Below are 23779 nucleotides of genomic sequence, written 5' to 3'. Positions count from 1 at the left end.
AGTAAAATTCCATTTGTTTTGACCCCCTTCCCTATTTGATGGCAAGATGAAACTTCCAGGTGAAGTCATATTATTCATGAATGTATCCTTTTAAAGCTAGGAAAATGCAAACACATCAATAGCCTATGATATGAAGAAACTTGATTCCTAGGGAATCAAATAAAGCTGTACTTTATTTACAATTTTCCATAGAACTATTCATTTTGAACACCATCCATCTACACTTACATTGACAAAATATGGTCCTCTCGTTTGTGGGGAGAATTCAAATACTCCACCTGGGTCATCATTTTGTAAAATAATTATCTTTCGACTGATAAATCCTGATTTCATGATCTGGTTTTCAGAGTTAGTTCTGCAAATGAAAGATAAAGTCAAAAACTGTATTTGCTTCAGGTTCACATGCATCCAAATAGAGCATACTATTTAACAAAAATACTTGCTAACTAATGTGCACAAAATCAAAACCAAGTACAATGTTGAGAGAAATCACATTTTTGAAGCAAGTTAGAATTTTTTTTCCAATAGTACACAACCAACTGTCGTCATATAAAATTTGTTCTGGTGCTGCCATTATTCGACTAAAATCAAAAGCATGGTGGCACAGGTGGCACAGTGGTTAGCACTACTGCCTCAGAGACCCAGGTTCAATTCCCGCCTCAGGCAACTTTCTGTGTGGAGTTTGCACGTTCTCCCTGGGTCTGCGTGGGTTTCCTCCGGGTGCTCTGGTTTTCTCCCACAGTCCAAAAATGTGCAGGTTAGGTGAATTGGCCATGCTAAATTGCCCATAGTGTTAGGTGAAGGGGTAAATGTCAGAGAATGGGTTTGGGTGGGTTGCTCTTCGGAGGTTTGGTGTGGACTTGTTGGGCTGAAGACCTGTTTCCACACTGTAAGTAATCTAATTATTAAATAACAAAAATAAATTTATGCAGTACCAAACATATTTAACTTACAGGTACATAGAATTATTACATGAGTGTTTAGCTTATTAATATACTATCATATACCATGGGAAAACACAAACCATGCAATACAGAACAAGAGAATGCACAGCAAAGCCCACTCCAGATGTAACGTTGTGTACAGACAATGGATTCAGAACAAGGCCATCCCACAGTCATAATGCGCCAAATCAGCACATAATGGGAATGCTGCTTCTCAGTGGCAGGAGATTCCACCCTCTGGAGTTGGTGCCAATCAGATTGACCGATAGCATTAACAGTCCCAGAGGTGCCAGACCTCAATAGTGGGCACTACCAGAACCAGCAACCAATGCCAGAAAAAAGGCCCAAAGGAACCCCCATTTGGAATAAATAAGGGCCATTGATGGGGTGGATACTTTGAGTTGAGGGATTGGGAATGAGTGATCCATACAAGAAGGAACAAAGGGAGCTACCACCTTCAAGGGGTGACCCCAGTGCATACATAGCAACTCTAAAAATAGCTTTAAAATATTTAAAAATAATGGGCTGCCTATTCCCTTTAGGAATTCCAGCAGTATTATGGTGTTGGCAGGGTAATTTTGAGAGACTGAATCATAGGCAAACTGTCAATTTTGTGACCTGCCTGCCATTTATTATAGGAGTGAGCTTGTCAGTGTGTAGGAAGATGATGGGCTGGGCGTCTCATTCTATTTTACATGCAAACCGCTGAAAAACACTTGGCAATGCACGTAATAACCAACCCATGATTCAAATCAACGTTCACATTATAGAGCATAATTTTCACTTTAGTCATTTTGATGCCAACATTGTGCTCAAATCAACAAAGAAATTCTAACATCAACAAGTTATATTATAGGGGCAGTGAGTGATCCAGATAAACTGACCTTTATGGCCATTATCGCCACCTCATCCAAATCTACATAGAAATAGAGGGCAGAGTTTTAACCTGGACAAGCAGGTGGGATAGGCTGTGGACAGAGGGAGTTAAATATTTGAGACATTGGGAAGCAAACTTTAACTCAACAGCCACCAAGTTTTACAAGCAGTCAGCCTGCTCCTAGGAGGCTGATTATTAGTTTAAGTACTTAACTAGGCTAAAATAATCAGATGTATCATGTCTTACAGATTGAACTGTGACTGACTGAGACTCCCACCTGAGGAAAACTGGCAGTTGCAGTGAGGCAGAAGCGACCACAAGAAGAAAGCAGTAGCCTTTCCAACACTCCTTATAGACCAGGAGAAACATGAGTAAGAGGCAGGATGATGAGCTGCTGAATTTTGAATGAGTTGGAATAATGGGAGGACAGCAATGGAGTCGTTGGAAAGTTCAGCATATCACTTTTGACAGATTTGTCTAGCGTACCAAAGTCTAGCAGAGCACCATGCTGTCAGACCACTGATGTCTTTGATTGTCCATATTACACCCTTTCTTATCATGTCATCTTCACTCTCCAGTTTATGCTGAACTATGATATTACTTTACATAAACATATTTCATCCATTCTGAATGCCTGCCATCCATAATTTCCTTGCAAGTTACAGATAGTCTCAGATTGAAAGCAAAAGCATTTCACGGCACAAAAATGGGTGGCAGGTCATAAGATTGTACAGAATATAAAAAGCAGCAAAGGATGACAAAAAAATTCAACAAGTGTAAAGTTAAGTTACAAGAGAAAACTAGTGCAACGATGTAAGCCTCACAGCTTTAATAACTGCTCATGGATTGAAAGAATCAGCAATTACTCTTGCTGGAATAGACTGTTTCTCAAGATGAAAGAGACAAGGAGGCATTGTTATAAAGAAGGAATTAAAAGTCATATGTAAAGATCAACATAAACAATCTGTTTCCTGGTGGACAGGAGATAACACCTGCTTGGTAACATGCTACCCCGTGACAAATGGGCAATTAAGTCTTGTGAAAAGTTAATGAAGAACTGGGTTAATTGCAGAAAAGCTGCATATTAAACAGACAGCTAACTCTGAATGTAACAAGGAACAGAAGGGCTACTTCTGATAAGAAGGCAAGCTACAGACTTGAGGTCTCCAGAAAGAGTAATCATTGTTGGTACTGAAAGAATCTTCTGAATCACAAATAAGATCACACTACAAGCTTGAAAGAAAAAAACTGTGTAAGAATCCAACACCAGAACAAGTCAGTAACAGACCTTTGAAGAACAACATTGTACAAGGCTTAAACCCTGGATACTTCCAGAGACAGACCACTTTTGGTGAAATCCTGGCCAGATTCCATCATTAATCAAGGGCTAATCTCCAAATTAGGTTGTGAGGTGAACTAATTAACTTGAGATGTCTTATTTTAGTTGCTACATGCAATAATTAAACCATTGTTTCAATACTAAATTATCTGTGAGCGTTCTTAATAAGTAGCCAAATTAAGGGTAACTTGTGGGATTTACCCACACACTGGCTAAAATATAAATACAGATACTGTGGAGGTGATGGCACAGTAGTAATGCCACTGGATTGGTAATCTAGAGCCCCATTCTAATGTTCTGGGAACCTTGGTTTGAATACCCCACAGAGCACAAGGAGGATAGATAAGTGAAGTTAGTGGGGGAAAATCTGGGAAATGAAGTATAATGTAGGAAAATGTGAAATTCTCAATTTTAGCAGGAATAATAAAAAGAAGTATATTATCAATTTTGTGAGAAATTGCTGAGCTCAGAGATATAGAACAATCTGGCTGGCCCATGCATGAATCACAAAGTTAGCATGAAGGTACATGGAAAAGTTAGTAAAGAAATCATTGTTTGCCGAGAGAAGTGATTATAGAACATATACCCCATGTGTCCCAGATAAAAACATCGGTAGCAATGTCACTGGTCACATAAACTTTAAGTATATTTAAGGCAGAGATTGATAGATTTCTGATTATCACTGGCATACATGGCTGAGAGGATGGGATGGGAAAAAGGCACTTAAATATTTGATCAGCTATGATGGTGTTGAATGGTGGGGCAGGCTTGACAAGCCGAATGGCCTACTCCTTTCCTATGTTTCTATGAATGCTGGAGTAGGTTTGATTGGAATAGTTCTTGATGCTAGCTCCTATATTTGTGCATTCCTGAAATCTAACTGTTGAATCATTATATAAATGCTGGCCTTACTAGCAACCTCTAATGAGCAAACACTTAAGAAAGGAGCTGTTATTCTGAACAGCAAAATGACCAACAAAATGGCCCATGGTCCCTGCACATGATCAGTGATGTCAGTCAGCTGTGACTGACTTCACAATGAGCCTGCACGTGGGCTGCTGACATCACCACATCCCGTGCACACTAGTGTCAATGCAGTTCCACCTTTCTTTCACAACAATTAGTTTTAAAAACAATTACTAATGTCCTGTGCTGCCCTGGCCACTTCTTGTCATGCTGTCTCCTGGCTCCTCAAGCCATTTCTGGGCCAGAGAATTGTATAAGAATCCAACATCAGAACAAGCCAGTAGCAGAACATCTGTTTATCAGCAAGACCAAATGTCCACCATATAGTAGTCATTTTTGCACGTCACTTCAAGTAAATTGCATTGAATAATTCACAGATTTCTGGTGTTTTGCCCCTTAAATTAGTTATCTAAGTCACTGCTGGGCCTCAGTAAACATTTTGGCCAGGTGGCCTTTCTGCCAAAATCTGAAAGTGTACACTTTTCTAGTGTTTTCAGGAATTAATCTCCTGGACACTACTCAAGTAACTTTGCAAAGAAAAAAGGGAGCAAAAAAATTGGTCAGTTTTTATAACCTTAATGTCAATAACATAATGATCATTTGACCTCAACATTCTCTACTTCAAATAAAATTATTCCTGCCACCTTATTTGTCACAAACTCAACTACTTTTTGAGAGTAAACTGTGTTAGTGCTTTAATAAATTCTAACATGCATACTAATTGACTCCATTCAACGTTCCAGTTATTTCAAGAAACTTGAGACATTTTCTGCTGTCGGATGAAATCCAATAAAGCTAATTCTGTATTTGACCTTTGCAAGCAACAAAGTCAATGTTCACTGCTTCACTGTATTGGATTGAAAACTTGGGTCCCAAAACCAGTTTGCCAATCAACTGTGTCCTCTAGTTCCTTGATGTATATTAATTTTATTAACGAATTTTGTAGAATAAAAATGTATATTGATGGTTTCACAATGCAAATCTTAGTTCTTGCGTGCAAAATTCAGAAATTGTAAGGTTGCATTCTCAAATCACAAACAATCAGTAAACATCAAGACAGTGCACAATTTTACATGGTAACCAAGAAAGCATTGACCCATTTCAATTTTCAACTCTACAACAGTCTCAACAGCATGATCTATAGCCACGCTGATGTCGACATCAATAATGACAGAACAGCACTATGTAAACTATTTGATTAGTGTTTGTCTCCATTCAAATGTAAATTTATACATAAGGCTAATTTCATGTGAAGCAAATGCAAAATGGCAATGCAAAGTAGGTTACCTGGGATAAAATTGTGATAAGCAAACAATGCTTCTTCAAGATCCTCTTGGCACTGTTTTCCTCTTTAATTATTAATGAATTACCAAAGCAGCCACCAAACAAGGAGAGTAACCATGGAAGCAAACCTACTATGCTAATGAGCCACTTTACATGTTGTGAACCAAAAGGTTCTTTCATTTTAATCATGCCACATGCAACAGATGATGCGTGTGTTAATACTGCATTCACAAGACATCAAATAAATGAGAATCATGACAGTGGCAGCCAAACCTAAACAACACAATTTACTCTACTTACCCAAAGTATACCACAAACCTTTCTGTCTCTACCCTGTAGACAGAGTGGTGGGAGATATGAATTTCATTTCCATAATTTTAGAAGGTAGAATAAGAAAAAGGTTATTTTGTCCTTGTGCAACATTGCATAACATGCACACTACAAAAACCTTACTTGTTTTGAGTAAAAATGTATTCAGAGAGCTCACTATTTCTCAATGAATTAGTGTGACCGTATAAAAAAAAAGAGTGTCAAGGTTGACTCATAGCACAATGTCAAGATAAATCCAAAAATAATGATTACTAAACACAGCACACAGCACTTGGGCAAACTGCAACAGCTACAGAAATGTCATTTCAGGTTTTGTAATACCTTACTGTCCTTGTACCCATAAATATCAATGTAAAGTTCTCTTTACCTGTGTGTTTGGAACATGTGCTTATTCTGCTAAATGCACCATTTTCACATATAGCTAGAAAAAAATCAGTGCACAAACAAATTTCTTTTTGCAATATTTAGTAACTGCTGACATTGAATTCAATAGATTTGTCACTAATAGGTACAAATGTGAACGATGAGTTATTTTTCCTAATGGAATGCACTTTTCCATGATTTTAAGGAGGATTTTAAGTGATGCTGATTTTTGAACTGGTTCACTATATCAAATGTAATCTAGCATCATCTGCTAATTTTTGCCCACAGAAACATACAAAACCTGTAGTGGCTGTAACAAGGTCAGCCAGGTGGACCTCATTGAATAGGAATTCCTGACTGAGGCTTTTAATCTGGTCAATCAGGGAGGTCTGGCTGACAGATAGAAATTGGATTGTCAGGGGCTCTGTTAACTCTGACGGCTGGCTCTGGCTTCATAGCAAGGGCTGGCTTGGCAGATTTTCCACAGGCAGTCTTCTAATTGGCTGCTTATAAACTTGCCTCCCCACGTGTTCTTGCTGGTCCCATTTAAAACAGAGCAGCACACGCTCTGATGTCTGAGCAGCCTCAACAGGAAAGGCCCCCTCTGTGAAGTCTCAGCTGCCTACATATGGCAAGGAGCTGCCCTGCTGTCACCAAAATACTGGTGGTCTATTAGACGGCCCTTAATGGAACCTTCATTTTACATATTAGTTTCCCACCTTCTAAAGTAGATAGGCGATCACCTCATAGTCCGTCTCCTGCCCACTGCCAGGAAACTTCGCCATCTGAGAGACAGTGACTGAATATCTTCTCTGTGAGGCTCCCAGCTACCTTCTTGGTCCCACTATCTCCCTTCCTGCCAATTCCACTGACAGTCCACTGATTACTTGCTGCAGCAATAATTTTTCTTCCCCCCCACTCTGTCGATAGCGGTTTCAAAATGTTTTTACAAATCTTCAATGTGTGATGATTTAACTGCTGCCAGTGTTCACAAGATGCTTTGTTGGTCTGCGTGGGGCTGCTGTGTGTATTTCAGGCAGGCACTTGCTAGCTGCCAACATACATGGTTGCCTATTCTTCTGACCGCAAGCCCATTCTGAATCTCGTGTTCCAATTGAAAGGAGTGTGAAAGGCAGAGTTGGAAACAGGACTTTTAGTGATACATGCCAACGCTGGCAGCAGCTGCAGTGCCTCATTTACATTGTCAATTTGGTGTCAACAGCAAAGCTTGTTAGCAAACTCAAAGTCACTGCTGCAGGAAGAAGTCAATCACAATTAACTACAGTCTGCATTGGTTGGTGACCAAACAAATGGTGGTCACCTTATTACTCACTAAAAAAAAACATGATAATAAAATCAACAATGTAGTGGATATTGTGTAATTGAACAATTACACATTCTTCACATTTTCATGGGAAATTGAAATAGATAATTTTGTAACTTAATAGAAGTGAGGTGCCTCTCACAACCTCTAAATCCAATTAATAGTTGCTTTATTTAAGCAAATTGAAATACTAAGAGGGAAAATACTGAAATATAAATTATTGTAAAACAGGACTTTGATATTTTCATCCTCGTGCATTTATATACACCAATGGTATATAATCAAATACTTTACAATAACAGTTACAATAGCAAGGGTGGCGTAGTAGCCTATAACATGACTTACACAAGCACAGGCTCCAGAGGATAAACAGGAGCAGAGTCAGGAAATCACAAACATGTTTCCCATGGCTGGAAAGACCTGCCTGCATATTTGAATTTTATGTTATATACTCCTGGAAGATAATGCTTCACACGGGACACGTACAACTAACTTGTTACTAGTGAGGTTTTTCTTTTAAATAAATCAGGGCTCAAATGACATCATCATGCTTGAGCTGTCATTTTAATAAAACAGGAAGGAATTGTTGCTTTTCCCACCACATGAAAATAGCTCAGAAAGGAGCTGAGGCCTGAACAGGCCCAAGCAGGAATGTTGTTTCAGTTTCAGTTTCCTTGGAGGACAAATAGGATTGTATGAAAGAATAGGCCGATGAAACCTAAGGCTTATTGCCTTTCAACAGTGAAACCTCCAAAAATATCCTCCCCATGACAGTCTTAAGTGCTGATGGCCATTCCTTTGGTTCTAGAAGTTGCTCCTGGTTTCCAAAATTATACTTTTGATTATCAGGCAGCTATCATTTCCAGTGGTTAAACTGGAGCATGTACATGAGGACAGGCATACAAAATACCCAAAACTCCTTTCACGGGCAAGGCTCACTCCACTCTTGTCCCACCCACCCAATTCTTGTTCTGCATTAAAATTAAACTGACAGGCTAAAGGGAAAAGGGAGTCTACCAAACAGGAACTGAAGTAGGAGACCGAAAATAGCTTCATTATCAGGACCAGCTCCCAGACTACATATAAATGGATAAAGGCAGCTGTAGGTTTAACTACATGTGCTTTGTCAGTTTTTTGTTTCTTTTGTACAAAAAAGAAAAATCACTTTATAAATGAAGCACATAGACAAAATAAACCTTATGAAAGTTAGGTTTATGAAATAACTACAGAGGCCAGTATCCACCACCAAGTCACCCATAATTTACACATGAACATCCATGACTTTAGTACTGCCTCATTCAGAGCCAGCTACTAGAATATCAGTATCTCTGACACTCCAATTTTTATTTTTTCTTTCTTTTTTTTCCTTTTTTTAAATTTTAAAACCCCCACACTACCACCTAACTGCAGTAGTGCTTATTTTGTCCCCAGCACCCATGGTGTGTGCGCGCAGGTGACTCCGATTTTTATATCTGTCAGCGAAGGATCCCTGATTGGGCAAGATTAACAGTCCCAATTAGGGAATGCATAATCTATGAATTCCAGCTGGCTGACCTCATTACAATCACTACCGTTTAGTAAATCTAGCTGTTCTGTTTGGTTTGTAACAGGATCTCTAGCACAAAGTGATGACAGTGATGGAAGGCACTGAGCAAAGAAGTTAAACAATTTACCAGGACCTCCACCAGCAGGTGGCAATGGTGAGGAAGAGTTGTTGGAGCAGTTAAATGGACTCTTCCTGGAAAGAAATGTCTTTGATAGAAGGAGGGCTGACGGGAAGGTGAAGAAGACAGACAAACTAATCCTCAGCCCAATACAGAGGAACCTTTATTATCCAAACGACACAGACGGGGAATATTTTGTTTGGATAATCAAATGTTTGGATAACTGAATGCTGGATAGCGCAGTTTAGCCCAGCATCGAGACCTTGCGATCTTGTTCGGATAATCGAATTTCAGATCATCGAGGTTCCCCTGTATGACCTTCGAGGAGAAAGTGAGGTCTGCAGATGCTGGAGATCAGAGCTGAAAATGTGTTGCTGGAAAAAGCGCAGCAGGTCAGGCTGACCTGCTGCACTTTTCCAGCAACACATTTTCAGCTCTCCTCTGTATGACCTACAGGTGTTGTTCTATGTACCAGCTATCAATAGTTCCTTGGATATCCTGAACTTTCCTTCAGGTTTGGAATGACCTAATACCATTTGGAAAAAGAAATCCTGCTTCATGATCTTTTGGCTATATTGAAATCTCATGTTCTTTGTGTCGGATTCTACTGCACAGGCATTTAGACATGACGGAAGAGCTTGAAAAGCGTCTAACAGCAAACGAGGGGATGGTGGAGGATTTGAAAGTGCCAATGTCTATGAGGCAGGCGAAAGTTGCTCCAGGAACACTGGATGCTCTGATATTGGTGGAGGGAATCAGATCTTAAGGTCAAATCCAAGCACAGACTCCTGCTGAATGTTCATATGATGCTGCAAAAAAAGAGGAAACAATATTCCAGGTGAGACATCCTATTCCCAAGTTAGCCAGAAAAATTGGAAACACTTCATGATCCATGACTGAATGCTTTATTAAGAAGACACAGCTGGTTATACCATCCAAGGGACTCAACGTAAGGGAGCAGGTACTGTTCAGGATGGAATATCTGTGCAGAACAACCAATTAAAAAGTATTGGGCAAAGGTACAGATGTTCAAAGAATTCTATAGAGGATCTTTGAGGTACTGGTTAGGGTTTTTGGGACAGCAGCACCCTGACACAATTACAACACCGATTTTATGCATTCAAGCCAGAAAAAGGGGACATCTAGTTTCCATATCCCTAGCGCTGGTGAAGTTGAACAATTATATAATTCTCCTGGACTGGAGGCAGGATAATGAAGAACCCATGGTATTTGGGTTGAACATGTGAACATGTCACAACCACCTGATGAAGGAGCGGCACTTCAAAAGCTAGTGCTTCCAAATAAACATGTTGGACTACAACCTGGTGTTGTGTGATTTTTAACTTTGTTCACCCCAGTCCAACATTAGCACCTCCAAAACAGATATGTGGGCATCTTGGCATGGTGACATCTGTGAAAGGCACATTTGAAGGTCAACAGATGGAACTGTTGGATCTTTGACCTTGCTCCCTAACACTCAAGAATCGGCAACCTCTATAGGAGCCAAGGATTGTTCGAGTAGTAACGAATCATTCTGTTTTGTTACTTGCTCATAAAGGCTCCTGTCAGCTGTCTCCAAATGATCAATATCAAGTCTTGAGAGAATCACATGTCACATATGGCAAAGCTCCCACATGGCGTACCTCTGGGAATTACCCTTCTCACTGAGGGAATAAAGGGCAGAATGCATGCAGAGTATTGATTTCAATACTAAAGATGCTTACCTCCCATAATGCCCATTGCTGCCTTTAAACCCGCCAGCACTGTGGTGGAGAGTGGATAGACTGGAGGAGATACCATTAACCTTGTTTTAAAGTTGGACATTGGCAACTTGGAGAACAGCCAGAGGAGGGGGCTTGTTTCTGCTCTCACCAAATATGGAACAACTTTCATTAAAAATTATGACAATAACATTGGATGCAGTGACCTGGTAAACCACTGTGGCTAAAGATATGTAAAAATTCCTTGCTAGTGAATCCTAGTTCCCATCATTGGAAGCAAGTCCAGGATTATCTGCAGAAGTCTTATGGTAAAGTATCACCCAAGGATCGTCAAATCCATACAACATCCCAGCATGAGGAAGAAAGACAGAAACCTGAGGATCGATGTCAATTTCCAGGCACTCAATGTAAACACTCACAAGGTTGCTCGCCCTCTGCCTAAAATCGAGGAAGCACCAGTTTTCAAAGGTGCAAAGTATTTCTGCCATCTCCATCTGGCTTATGGTTATAACCAGCTACCCATCATTGAACAATACATTGAAAAGACAACATTCGAAACAGGCAGTGGGGGACTTTACGAATCTGTGTGGACTCTGAAATGCCCCTGCCACCTTCATGCACCCAATGGGATGTTGACCTTTATTTCCAGTACCATTTTATGTATCTGGATAGCACATTTACTTCTGATTCGATATTGGAGAAGACCGGCACAAGTCTTGATATCATAAAACCCTTAACCTAGTTGTTGCAATTTAACTAAAGGAAATCAAGCCAGCAAAGTTCTTTGGACTAGGCCCAGTTCTTCCTGTGGACTATCCTTTTCAGCTCACCACACTGAGTAATGGAGATGGCCAGGTCAGCCAAGCATCATATGAAGCTAGGCCAGGCATTCGCAATGCTATCCAAAAGATTTGACAGCTTGATTGCTGCATTGGCAGGACTGACTTTCCAATTAGCACTGGGTATGTTCTGAATGGAGAATATCAAGGGTGGATAACACACTGAATAAAGAATGTGTAGGACCCTGAATTGAACTGAATCACACAAGTATAGCACAGGAAAACAGGACAGACAATATACACATTAGGCCTCACAAACAACAATAAAGTAAATAACAAAACTGTTTATAATCAATAGTATGGTTAACATCTCTACTTTCATCCAATATCCCTGGGTTAACAACTCAACTTTCTTCCAATATCCCTGGGTTAACATCTCTACTTTCATCCAATATTATCTAAAGATCTTTTGACACCCAAGGTGGCAACAATACGTTTTCTATTTAATTCCTCATCCTAAACAGAATATTTCTAAGTTGAGAGAACCGTGCTAGAAAAGCATAGCAGGTCAGGCAGCATCAGAGGAACAGGAGAATCGAGGTTTTGGGCATAAGCCCTTCATCAGGAATCCCAAATTCGGGCTTATGCCCGAAACGTCGATTCTTCTGCTCCTCAGATGCTGCCTGACCGGCTGTGCTTTTCCAGCACTACACTTTTGACTCTGATCTCCAGCAACTGCAATCCTCACTTTGTCCTACAATATTTCTAAGTACATTCACATGGATTACAGTGGTTCAAAGCAGTGGCTCACCAACAAAAAGGAAAAAAAAATGAAGGAAAGCACTTTCTCAAGGGCATGTAGGAGTGGGAAAGCAGTGCTGACTTGCCAGTGACACACACCTCCCATGAGCTAATCAAAAAAATCATTCAGCACAGCATGGAATATAATGTTGGATAATGTGCACTGAGCTCTTAAATCCATAATCTGCTAAAAAGAGGCAAGATGGTACCACTGAGCCAGAATGTAACCATCACTAATTCTATGTATTTGTCATACTTGTAAATCAATGAGCAAGGTAACAGATTTTTTAAAATTATAAGCAAACAGTGCTCATGGGAAAAAAACACATACCGGTCTAATGAGATAATTAAAGTCTCATTTATTTCAGGCAAGTCATCTGCTTTTATTGTAATGTTGATTGTGGCATTGCTCTGGCCTGACAAGAATATAACAGACCCATTGATTGGGCCCAGGTCATCATTGGTGATACTGTGATGATTAACCCCTGTAGGTTTCAAATGCCAGTAAACCTCTGCAGAGCCATCAGTTCCGTCACGTTGCAAAGCAATGTATATCTGAAACAAAAGACCACAAGAACCAAGTGATAACCATTTTGGTATATGATTTATCTATTGACATTATCCAAATTAAATTTCTCTGTATCATTCACAGTATCCAAGATGGTAAGCACAAATTCTCCAAAGCAGTGCAGAAAGAAATTCTTTTTATGTATGTCTTAACACCTCATTTTCTGGACTATTTTCAAATCATGCAAGAAGCTGAGAAATATATAAGATTTTCTTCCACATATTGCCTTTTCATTGCTCTTTCCAGAAGATCATATGATTCTCGAGGAACAGGCTGCATTCAGATTTGGATGCATTAAACATCCCAACCATATGGAACAGGCTGATGGGAATGATAGTTTATACATGCATGCTTACATACCATCATTGGTTTTCTGAAAGAAGCCATAATTTAAAGCTCATATATACCTGACTATCAGAAGAATTCTCTGGTTCATAAACAAGAAGAGTTTCATTGCTGGTAAATCCAACTTCTCCATTTGCTAGGTCAGGTGTAATTGTTCGTGAGATGTTTAGAGGTTCACCCAGCCTGGGACTCACTGATGTAACAAGAGGAACTTTGTTTACTAACTCCACCGTTTCAAGCTGGAAGTATTAACAGAAGTTTATCAGTCTCATTTATTAGATTAGATTAGATTACTTACAGTGTGGAAACAGGCCCTTCGGCCCAACAAGTCCACACCGACCCGCCGAAGCGCAACCCACCCATACCCCTAACCTAACACTAGGGGCAATTTAGCATGGCCAATTGACCTGACCCGCACATCTTTGGACTGTGGGAAGAAACCGGAGTACCCGGAGAAAACCCACGCAGACACGGGAAGAACGTGCAAACTCCACACAGTCGCCTGAGGCGGGAATTGAACCCAGGTCCCTGGCGCTGTGAGGCAGCAGTGCTAACCACTGTGCCACCGTGCCACCGTGCTGCCCAAATATCAAGCAAATGAAGTGGTTGGACTTTTTAAAGACTTAAAACCACTACAATTGTAACAAGGCAGTTACACCTGGTGATTACTTTTATTTGTTAATCTAAACAGTTCTTGCATGGACATCAAAAAGACATAACACCAAATGGAGCAATATATATTAAACATGAAAAAAAATCGGACGGGAAGGGGTGCTTTTTGGACTCCAAGGATGGCTAAGTTAAGGGTGATATGAAACTAAGAAATTTTAAATTCTCAAACTTCACCTCATCCCATCCGCTTATGATGTTATTGGAGGTGAGAGTAGGGAGCAGACAGAAATCCTTTGAGCACCAAAAGGTGGCGCTGGACTGTGATGACATTTTGCGAGCTATCTGCAGCAGATTTTATTCTTACACATCTTGTAACCGTTCTGCTCCTCTAAACTTCAATTCTAAGTCTATCAGAATTACTATCAATGTTGTCTTAAATCTACTTTCAGGTTTAAAGGTACTACCACCAAGGTGGCTCAACTACCGACGCTGGAATCACAAGCCCATGGGATCCATGGGCCTACTGACTTCCTGACCTCCTCATGGAAACCCAGAACTGAGGCCCGACCACAGCGGGGACAAGACCTGACCCCATGGTGACCTGACGTCAAGGAGGCCATACCGAATTGGCCACAAGACTCTTGAACACTCAAGACTCCATTGGGAGCATACACCTACCTCTTGGAGCAGCAGACTTCCCTCAAGAATGCCTGGGATCGATTAGGAGCAACCAACTACCCAGGAAACATGGGCAACATGTTGGATTTCAGGTGAGACTGAAACTACAGGGTTTCAAATCCCCTCTCCCCAGCACACTCCTGGCAAACATCTTAGCCATTAAGAACAAAAGGCATGAACTTAAAGCTCGACTCACCTACCAAAGGGAATTGAGAGACTGTTGTGTGCTGTATTTCACATAGACATGGCTCAGTCCTGCTACAGCTGACTATACCTAACAACCTGAGGGTTTCTCAGTTCACTAAATGGACCACAAGGCAAGGAGCAGTGGAGTCTGCCTCCTAATCAAAACCTCACGGTGCTTTGAGACAGTGACCCTGGCAAGTTATCGATCCCCGACCCTAGAATCTCTAACAGTGAAGTGCTATCCCTACTACTTGCTGCATGAATTCACCTCCACTATCTTGATAGCAGTCTACATCCCAACCCATGCAGAAGTGAACAGTGCACTTGACGAAGTATACAGCACTACAAGCAGTCTCGAGACAGAATACCCCAACGCCTTGTTCATCTCAGCCGGTGACTTTAACCAGGCCAATCTCAAGAATGTGCTACCAAATGCTATCAACAGGTCTCCTGTCCCACCAGAGGTCTGAACATCCTTAATCATCGCTGTACAACCATCAAAGATGCCGACTGCTCCATCCCACATCTGCATTTTGGAAAATCAGATCACAATGCTGTGCTCCTCCTCCCAGCTTGCAAGCAGAAATTGAAGTGGAGGACCCAATACAGAAAGTACAGCAGTGTTGGTCTGAGGCAATGAAAGGGCTCTTAAAAGACGGTTTAAAGTCAATGGACTGGTCCATATTCAATGGCCAACCTAAACAAGTATGCCACCACTGCCACAGCTTTCATTAGTAAGTGTATAGATGACGGCATGCTGCTGACAACAGTTATAGGTTGGATCTTAAAAAACAATGAGATCAAATACAGGAAAGAGATCAAGTGCTTATCTGTGTGGTAAAAAGACAACAATTTCTCCATCAACATCAATAAAATGAAGGAGTTGGTCATTGACTCCATCTGCATCAATGCTGCTGAGGTGGAGATGCTCGAGAGCATCAGTAATGATCACCAACAATCTGTCCTGGTCCACCCATGTTGATGTGTTGGTCCAGAAAGCACAAAAATGTCTCCACTTCCTCAGGGCAAACGAAATTCAGCATATCTACCAGGACTCTTTCCAATTTTGTAGATGCACCATAGAAAGCATCCTATCAGATTCCATCACAGCATGGTATGGAAACTGCTTTTCCCACAATTGCAAGAAACTACAGTCATGAAAATAGCCCAGTTCATCATGCAAACCAGACTTCCATCCATTGACTCCGTCTATACTTCACACAGCCTTGGGAAAGCAATGAAAATAATCAAAGACCCCTCCACCCTAGTTATATTCGCTTCCATCAGGCAGAATATATAAAAGTTTGAAGACATGTATCGCTGTTGTCAGACTTTTGAATGCATCTCTTAATTGTTCATTTTGATCTCCCTTTCTTTGCACCTTCACTGCACACTGTGTTCTGCACTTTGTTCTGCTTCCTTGACACACTTCATATTGTATGATCTGCTTGTATAGAATGCAAAACAGCGGCACAGTGGTTAGTACTGCTGCCTCACAGCACCAGAGTCCCAGGTTTGATTCGAGCCTCAGGTGACTGTGTGGAGTTTGCACATTCTCCCTGTGTCTGCGTGGGTTTCCTCCAGGTGCTCTGATTTCCTTCCACAGTCCAAAAATGTGAATTGGCCTGCTAAATTGCCCGTAGTGTTAGGTGAAAGGGTAAATATAGGGGAATGGGTCTGGGTGGGTTGCACTTCAGCGGGTCGGTGTGGACTTGTTGGGCCAAAGTTGGTATTATCCAAACAACACCACAATTCATCAATTGCATCATAGGCAATTCGCGGTGATGAAACACGCATTATAGCAGAATAACCTGTAAGCAACTGCTGCATTTTATTCAGGCTATGGGACGTTGAAATGTGAATATTTACAGTCCGCATGACATTACTTCAGCTTTACGGTCATTAGCATTAGCTGAATAACATAATCAAGATTCCTTTTCATGACCAAGAACTTTTCAGGGACACAGCTGTAAATTATGTGAGGTCCCCATATAACATTATGTGGTGACACATGACTTTCACCTGATCTGTATGCATGTCTGTTTAATGCTATTGCCATGTGAAGGGCTTCACAATGCAAAAATGTGACATCCCCTCCCTCAGGAAACAAAATGCTTACTTATCACAGTCCAGTCTCTCTATGTCATGCGGGAGAATAGCAAAACATATATAAATAAAGTGAGAACAGGCAATAATGAGATATAAACTCATGCAATTTAGTTTCTTACCACTCACTCGCAAAACTCTCATTTCACCATTGAAACATTCTACAGAAGTTTCAAAAAAGATATTGCCTTTTAAAAGTTTTCTTTCCTTCAACGTTGACCATCTTATTTTTCCAATCTCACTATATTTTCTGAAATGACTCACCTTTGCCCATGTCTATCATGGGCTGAGAAAACCCAGCTCATTGTGCCTGAACTACTTCAAGTAATGGCAGTCCAGAGAGTTTGGTTGTTAAAGCTAACATACTTTAAAGTATTCAGTGAACTCTGACAGGCTATACAACACAGTGTGACAAATCAAAGAAAAACATTGTAAACCAGAGATACTTACCCTAAAAGTCAGGTTTAAAAAGCTCGGAGTATACTAGATTTTCATGGAAGTGGTGAAGATTACAAAGGTTCTCTGGTTTCAATTTATTTGTTTATTTGTCAAGAGACATTAATTGCATTTTGGAGCTGGGAAAATGCTAAAGAAGTGGTTCCAAGCAGCAAAAGAACTGCTTTTAGCAGTCTCTTAAAGCTCAAGAGAAGTGTGAGGGACTCGTATATCTGTGTCACAGGAAAAAGTTAAGAAGGATGGGAACCAATTGTAGTTGAGTGCAGTTGAGTGTGGGATGAAGGAGTAGCACTTGGTTCATTCAACTGAGAAAGATCGGTGCTTAGAGAAATTCAGAGACAGCTTGGTAAAACTAGCTATTTGATAACAGCTGTAATTGCGCCAATGATTATTTCCTGGGAGCTGACTCAGGCGTCCTAGGGAACATAGTCTCTGAATAAAAGTCTGAACTACCAAGACATGAGCAGTCATTGACACAATATGAGTCAGAGACGCTTTGAAGTCATTCCAAGCCTTGGTCTTGGAAAGTGAAGACGTGGAATGGAAGAGAGTATTAATGAGATTTCATGAAGCACAGTATTATTCGCAACTACAGGGGATCTGCCCTTGGCTGTATCAACCGACTGAAGTGTAGTGTTTGGACACAGGTTGTCTGTTTACTCATGTTAATCCTGAATGTCTGGGTCTAAGTTGTATATACAATACATACTGTTTAGAATCATGATCTCACTGTTCAGTATTCCAATTTAGTCAATATAACTAAGGCTTGTTTGTGCGAACTTGCAAAACATAGATGACTGTTTAGGGTTTCAATTCAGTCCTAAATGATATGCTGCTTATTTGCTCTTCCATAAATTCTATATTTTTTAAAAGATGTGGCCCATAAAACTAAATCATCATAAAGATCTGACTTGTCCAATATTCTCACAACAGGGAAAATAACAAATTGAATTGAATTGAAGATAGGAGAAAGTGAGGACTGCAGATGCTGGAGATCAGAGCTGAAAATGTGTTGCTGGAAAAGCGCAGCAGGTCAGGCAGCACCCAAGGAGCAGGAGAATCGACGTTTCGGACATGAGCCCTTCTTCGGGATTCCTGAAGAAGGCCTCATGCCTGAAACATCGATTCTCCTGCTCTTTGGATGCTGCTTGAATTGAAGATAGACTTTGCAACATGAAAGTGAGTTGGAAGTTAAAATTTCTCCTGTGAGTTTCGTGCTTGCATTGACGGCCCAGATAAAAATTAAACTAAGTGAACCAGAGTTCAAAATAATAAATGTACATTTATATCAGAATAACATTTTGCTTGTTCCTATAAAATTAATTTACATTACCAGCAGTCAGTTTTCAAATATGAAATTTTAAAACATTGTTTCTCCTACAGAAACACCTAAGATTTGAACTTTTTTTTGCAGAAGATTCACAAAAATGTAATTCTTAAGAAAAGATACTGCCTCTAAAATTCCACCTTATTTCACCTCTCAGATAAACTAGAGTCAGAGGTCCAATTTAAATTCACAATCTCTGGACAAGGATTCTTTCTTTTTAAGCCAACAGTCTATTGACCTCCCTTCTTATGTAAAAGGATTGCACTTTCAAACAGTCATTTGTGGTCTACTGGTATAAATGACCAATTCTTTCTGCAGACTCAGTATTAACAACAGAATTCTTGAGTGTTCTCAAATAGTAAATCAAATGCCACACAAGCTTGGATTTTCTCTTCAGTTTGACTGCCAACAGACATAGGAAAAGGGACATTAAAATACTTGAAGCGTTTGATTGGAAGTTCACGCATTTGGATCAGGGATGTGCATGTTGCAGAAAATGCATGTATACCATTTTTTAGATGGACAGATATGGGCAACTGACAATTTTTTATGATTGCTTAGGCATGAAAATCTTTGAAGAATGTTTCAGAGGCCTAATGCAGCAAGCTGTGTCCTGAACAAATAGGCACGGAGAACCTGCAGCTGTTTTCCTCAATTAGTCCCTTGCATCTTCCTCAGGAAAAAAACAGAGAAACAAAGACGTTTCCTAGGCAATACCACATATAGTATGATGGCTGTGGGAGTACCACAAAATGGTACAAATCAGTAACTTCTACATGATTTTCCATGACTTCAGTGGCACAGGAAGAAGCAGAGAAGCTTCAGCAATGGTCTGATGATATGGCATCATTGCTCTTGGTCTTTTTAATTTTCAGTATGTAATTTTCTCTCAAAATCTTGAAGTTCAGGCAACATGGCCAGGAAATTTTTTTTTTATATCTGAGAATACTTTGAAGGGTGCATTCACCTATACGTATCTATCTACAGACCAGCAAATTCTATCTTCTGCAGGTCAGGCCATTTTAGACTAAGCATTGTGTATTAAGAAAGGAATATCTGGCAATCTAGCTGTGTGAAGCCCCTTGGGGAAGAGTAGCTATGATGACAGAATTCATAATTAAAATGCAGACTTACAATTGGTTCTGAGACTCGGATCCTAATTCTAAATTGAAGGAACTACAATAGTGTGAAGTGTGAACTGACAATGATAAATTGAGGAACCTTACTTAAAGAGATGACAGTGGATAGGTAGTGGAAAACATTTAAAGAGTATGCAGAGGAACTGTAACAACTCTTCCTTTCCCAATGGCATAAAAAGAAAACAGGAAAGATAGCCTGACCATGGCCGACAAGGGAATTTAGGGATGAAATTAGGGCACTGGCATTTACAACTCTCTTTGCCAGAGAAGAGGAGACTGGGTCTTTGGTCATACTTGATGCCATGTTGAAGAAATTTTTGACTGACAAGGGAGTCCAGGGTTATCTGGGACACACCAGAAACTGCTAATGAGGACACAATCAGATAAAGCATAACATATCTGAAAGGCAACAATTACGTTGCCTTAAGCTGCCTAGGGTGTCTGAATGGTCTACTGCTGCTCCAAGATATTATGATCTAAATGCATATCAAGCAGAATTTAATGCCATTCCCCAAGGTCCCCGTCACCAAGGAAATGGTTTTGGAACAAGGGGACACTGTATGATCAGGTACAAGGGTATGGGATGGGGAACCTGCTAACTTAGGCTCTTTATACCTACCTAAGGACTTTTTTCTGCCCTCTCTTGTTTCAGCTAGCACTGAATGGCAGGAATCAACATGAAGGGAGTCCACAAAGAAAATCCCACAGCAAAATAGAGAATGTCCCACACTCATCACACTCTGTGCCCAATTGAGTGGCATGGTATCAGAAGGGAGGCCTAGTGAAAGTCACTGAGAAAAATTATTCTGTTTAACCTCATTTCTTTAGAACATTACAAATAAAATACAAGCACTATTTGAAAAACAGAATAATACTTTGAACTCCTTGCTTGCAAACATCAATATTTTGATAATTCAAGAACGGTAACCACATTCAGTTAGAACCCTCCTATTTTCACTTAAAGCTGATGCATTATTGCCTCCAAAGTATGCCATAAAATGATCGCATTAAAAATATTTCAGTTAAATATGATAAGATTAATAGCAACTGAATAGAACATAGAACATAGAAAAATACAGCGCAGTACAGGCCCTTTGACCCTCGATGTTGCGCCGATCCAAGCCCACCTAACCTACACTAGCCCACTATCCTCCATATGCCTATCCAATGCCCATTTAAATGCCCATATAGAGGGAGAGTCCACCACTGCTACTGGCAGGGCATTCCATGAACTCACGACTCGCTGAGTAAAGAATCTACCCCTAACATCTGTCTTATACCTACCACCCCTTAATTTAAAGCTATGCCCCCTCTTATTAGCTGACTCCATACGTGGAAATAAATGCAGTCTCAAGGGAACTGAACTGTGAATAAAGACAGTTCAAATCACTGATAGAGATAATTTAAAATCTATGATTGGTGTGCAAAATTGCATTGACAATTTATATTATATCTCTGTTGCATAAACTGTATTGACATACCTGCACAAAGAAACGTGCTCCATTTTGAAGGAATGCGTCATTTCTTATTGGAAGTTTGATGCGTATCTGTGATTGTCCTGGCATGAAGATAATGCTGTTTTTGCTAGAAACGTTAAGGATATCATCCTTTGCTTTAGAAAGATCCATAACACCAGCCGGGATGTACAATACTGTGTAGTTTAACTTCACAATCCCTCTCGTTCCATTGTGTCTGGCAAAACTCAATGACAGAAACCGCCCAGTAGGACTACTCTCTATCTTCTGTTCATCCATAGAATGGAATTTAATTAAGCCATAGACATCATCACTGTCCTGAATATAGAAAATAATCTAAACAAGAGAAAAACAAGAAGTATGAACAGCCTTATTTTTATCTTTGGTCTACTCTGGTCATTTAAAGATGCAACTGATTAGTTATAATATTACCAAAGCTGCAAACTACAACTTTCATTCAGCAATTTCAGTAATTATCTCACCAAGTTTATAAGAAATGCAAAACCTACATGTTTATATCATTTTAAATACTGCATTTTATTTGGAATATTCATACATTGTTTCAAGAAAAGGTTGAATCTATACAACTGTAAAATTGGACACAGATTTGCAGAACTTAAAGAAATATCCCAATGCTGAAATGCGTCTTCGTTATGGGAAAGTTTTCTTGAAGAGTGATGTACCCAATGATGAAACAAAAAATAAATAAATAACTGGCTCTTCAGCTTTCTGCCCCGGGAGAAAAAACTTGAAATTGGATTTTTCCGAGAAAATACAAATTACAAAGCTTAAAAATTTCATACAACATGTCATCCAGTTGATATTTTCAGGTTTGAATTTTACAATCGGACATAATCCATAAAGAAATTAATTCAGGTTGTCACTCCAATGAAGTACTGTACTGTCAGATGTGTCATCCCTCAGATGAGGCATTAAACCATGGCTCAATCTGACTCCTCAGGAGGCTCTGAAAGATCCGATGAGACAATGTGAAGTGAAACAGACAAATTCGACTGTTGTCCTGGACAATATTTATTCCTCAGCCAACCTAATTACAACAGATTATTTATTCACATAGCTCTTTGGAACAGTGGCTAAATTTCTATCGTACACCAAAGTAGTGAAGAGCCTTTGGATAAACTGATGTTGTGAAAGCTACTTTATAAATTCTTGTTTCCATATCTATTTTAACTTACAGCATCTACCAGTCATCAAAATATTATGTAAAGTAGCTTTATAAAATTTTAGGAGTGTAGTGAAGAAAACTACATATCTGAACAGTAGTTTTAAGAAACATACTTGCGTGGGTTCATCTAATTCTGCTCCTCCCTTTACAGTATGGTTCAACAGTTGGAAAAGGTAAGCCTCTGCTTCCTCAGGCAAATTATCATTAACGATGGTGAGGGTCACTGTGGCTAGCATCTGTCCTTCCAGAAGGCTTAGTGTTCCTGAAATTGGCATGAGGTCTGCGGTGATGACAGAAAAATCACTACTGTTCCTCGAAATCAGCCAGTCCACCGAAACATTACCATGAGTCCCACCATTTCTTACAATGGTAATTCCATCAAATCTGCAAACAGAATATCCAGATATAGATTGCCATATGAATAAATGAACACTGTGGCAATAATTGGATTTGTATCTGTCTCTCTCTGTAAAGTTTCTGAAGTAACTGCACAGAGGCCAGTATCCTGTCACCAAATCACCCTTTATTTACTTGTGCACAGTACACAGGCTGTGGTCATGCAGGTCAGAGTCAGTCCCCAAACTGAGGAGAATCTAATCTGCTGCTTTTTTGGTCAGCCAGGGCTTTCTTGATTAGTAACCCTAATCAAATACCACGTAGTCAACAAGGTGCACTGGTTCTAATGACCACAGTTTCTTAAACAGTTATTTGTATGTAATTTAGTAGTTTAGATCTAGATCCAATATAACATTAGCCATGTACAGTTTTAATTACTTCTGTCAAAAAATAATTTATCTCATGTATATAATAAAAGAATGATGTGACCACATATTCACTTCAAAATCTAGACAGATTTCAAAACTTCACTATATCTGCACACAACTCAATGTCTCTGAATCCCATGTTAATTCTCAACCACTCTCCAACCTTTCTATCTCTGACAAACTTCCATACTGATTGATATCATTGTTGATATTTGTCACAGATCTTCTCTGCTTTTCCATTACAATCGCCATTGTTACAATTGCCTCATTTACTAGCCTCTATGTTCCCTATCTCCTTGGCTATGTTTTAATTCTTATAATTCTCATGATCTCAAAGTGACTACTTCAATCCTATATTGATTCCTGGCTCTATTCATCCTTGCCTGTCCATCAAACTCCTCGTTCTTTACTATCCCAGTCAGTCATTCTTAAGAGAAAAGCTGCCTCTCCTACCACCAGTAAGCCATCTTTTGCTGTGCTTAACATAGATATTGGAAACAGTTCTAATTTAGTGATATTGTCTTGCACTACATTGCCAAAAACAG

General features: G+C 39.9%; 1 protein-coding gene across 1 annotated transcript in view; it reads right to left on the bottom strand.

The window, feature by feature from the left end:
• Positions 1-23779, bottom strand: part of adgrv1 (adhesion G protein-coupled receptor V1) — a 566067-nt gene that overhangs the window by 503502 nt on the left and 38786 nt on the right. Inside the window, 5 exon segments of the mRNA XM_060841343.1 lie at positions 229-355; positions 12724-12947; positions 13368-13544; positions 21291-21620; positions 22584-22854. Coding sequence (XP_060697326.1) covers positions 229-355; positions 12724-12947; positions 13368-13544; positions 21291-21620; positions 22584-22854 — 1129 coding nt within the window.

This window comes from Hemiscyllium ocellatum, chromosome 2 (assembly GCF_020745735.1).
Source record: "Hemiscyllium ocellatum isolate sHemOce1 chromosome 2, sHemOce1.pat.X.cur, whole genome shotgun sequence".
NCBI classification, from domain to species: domain Eukaryota; kingdom Metazoa; phylum Chordata; class Chondrichthyes; order Orectolobiformes; family Hemiscylliidae; genus Hemiscyllium; species Hemiscyllium ocellatum.
This window is presented reverse-complemented; position numbering and strand designations above follow the sequence as displayed.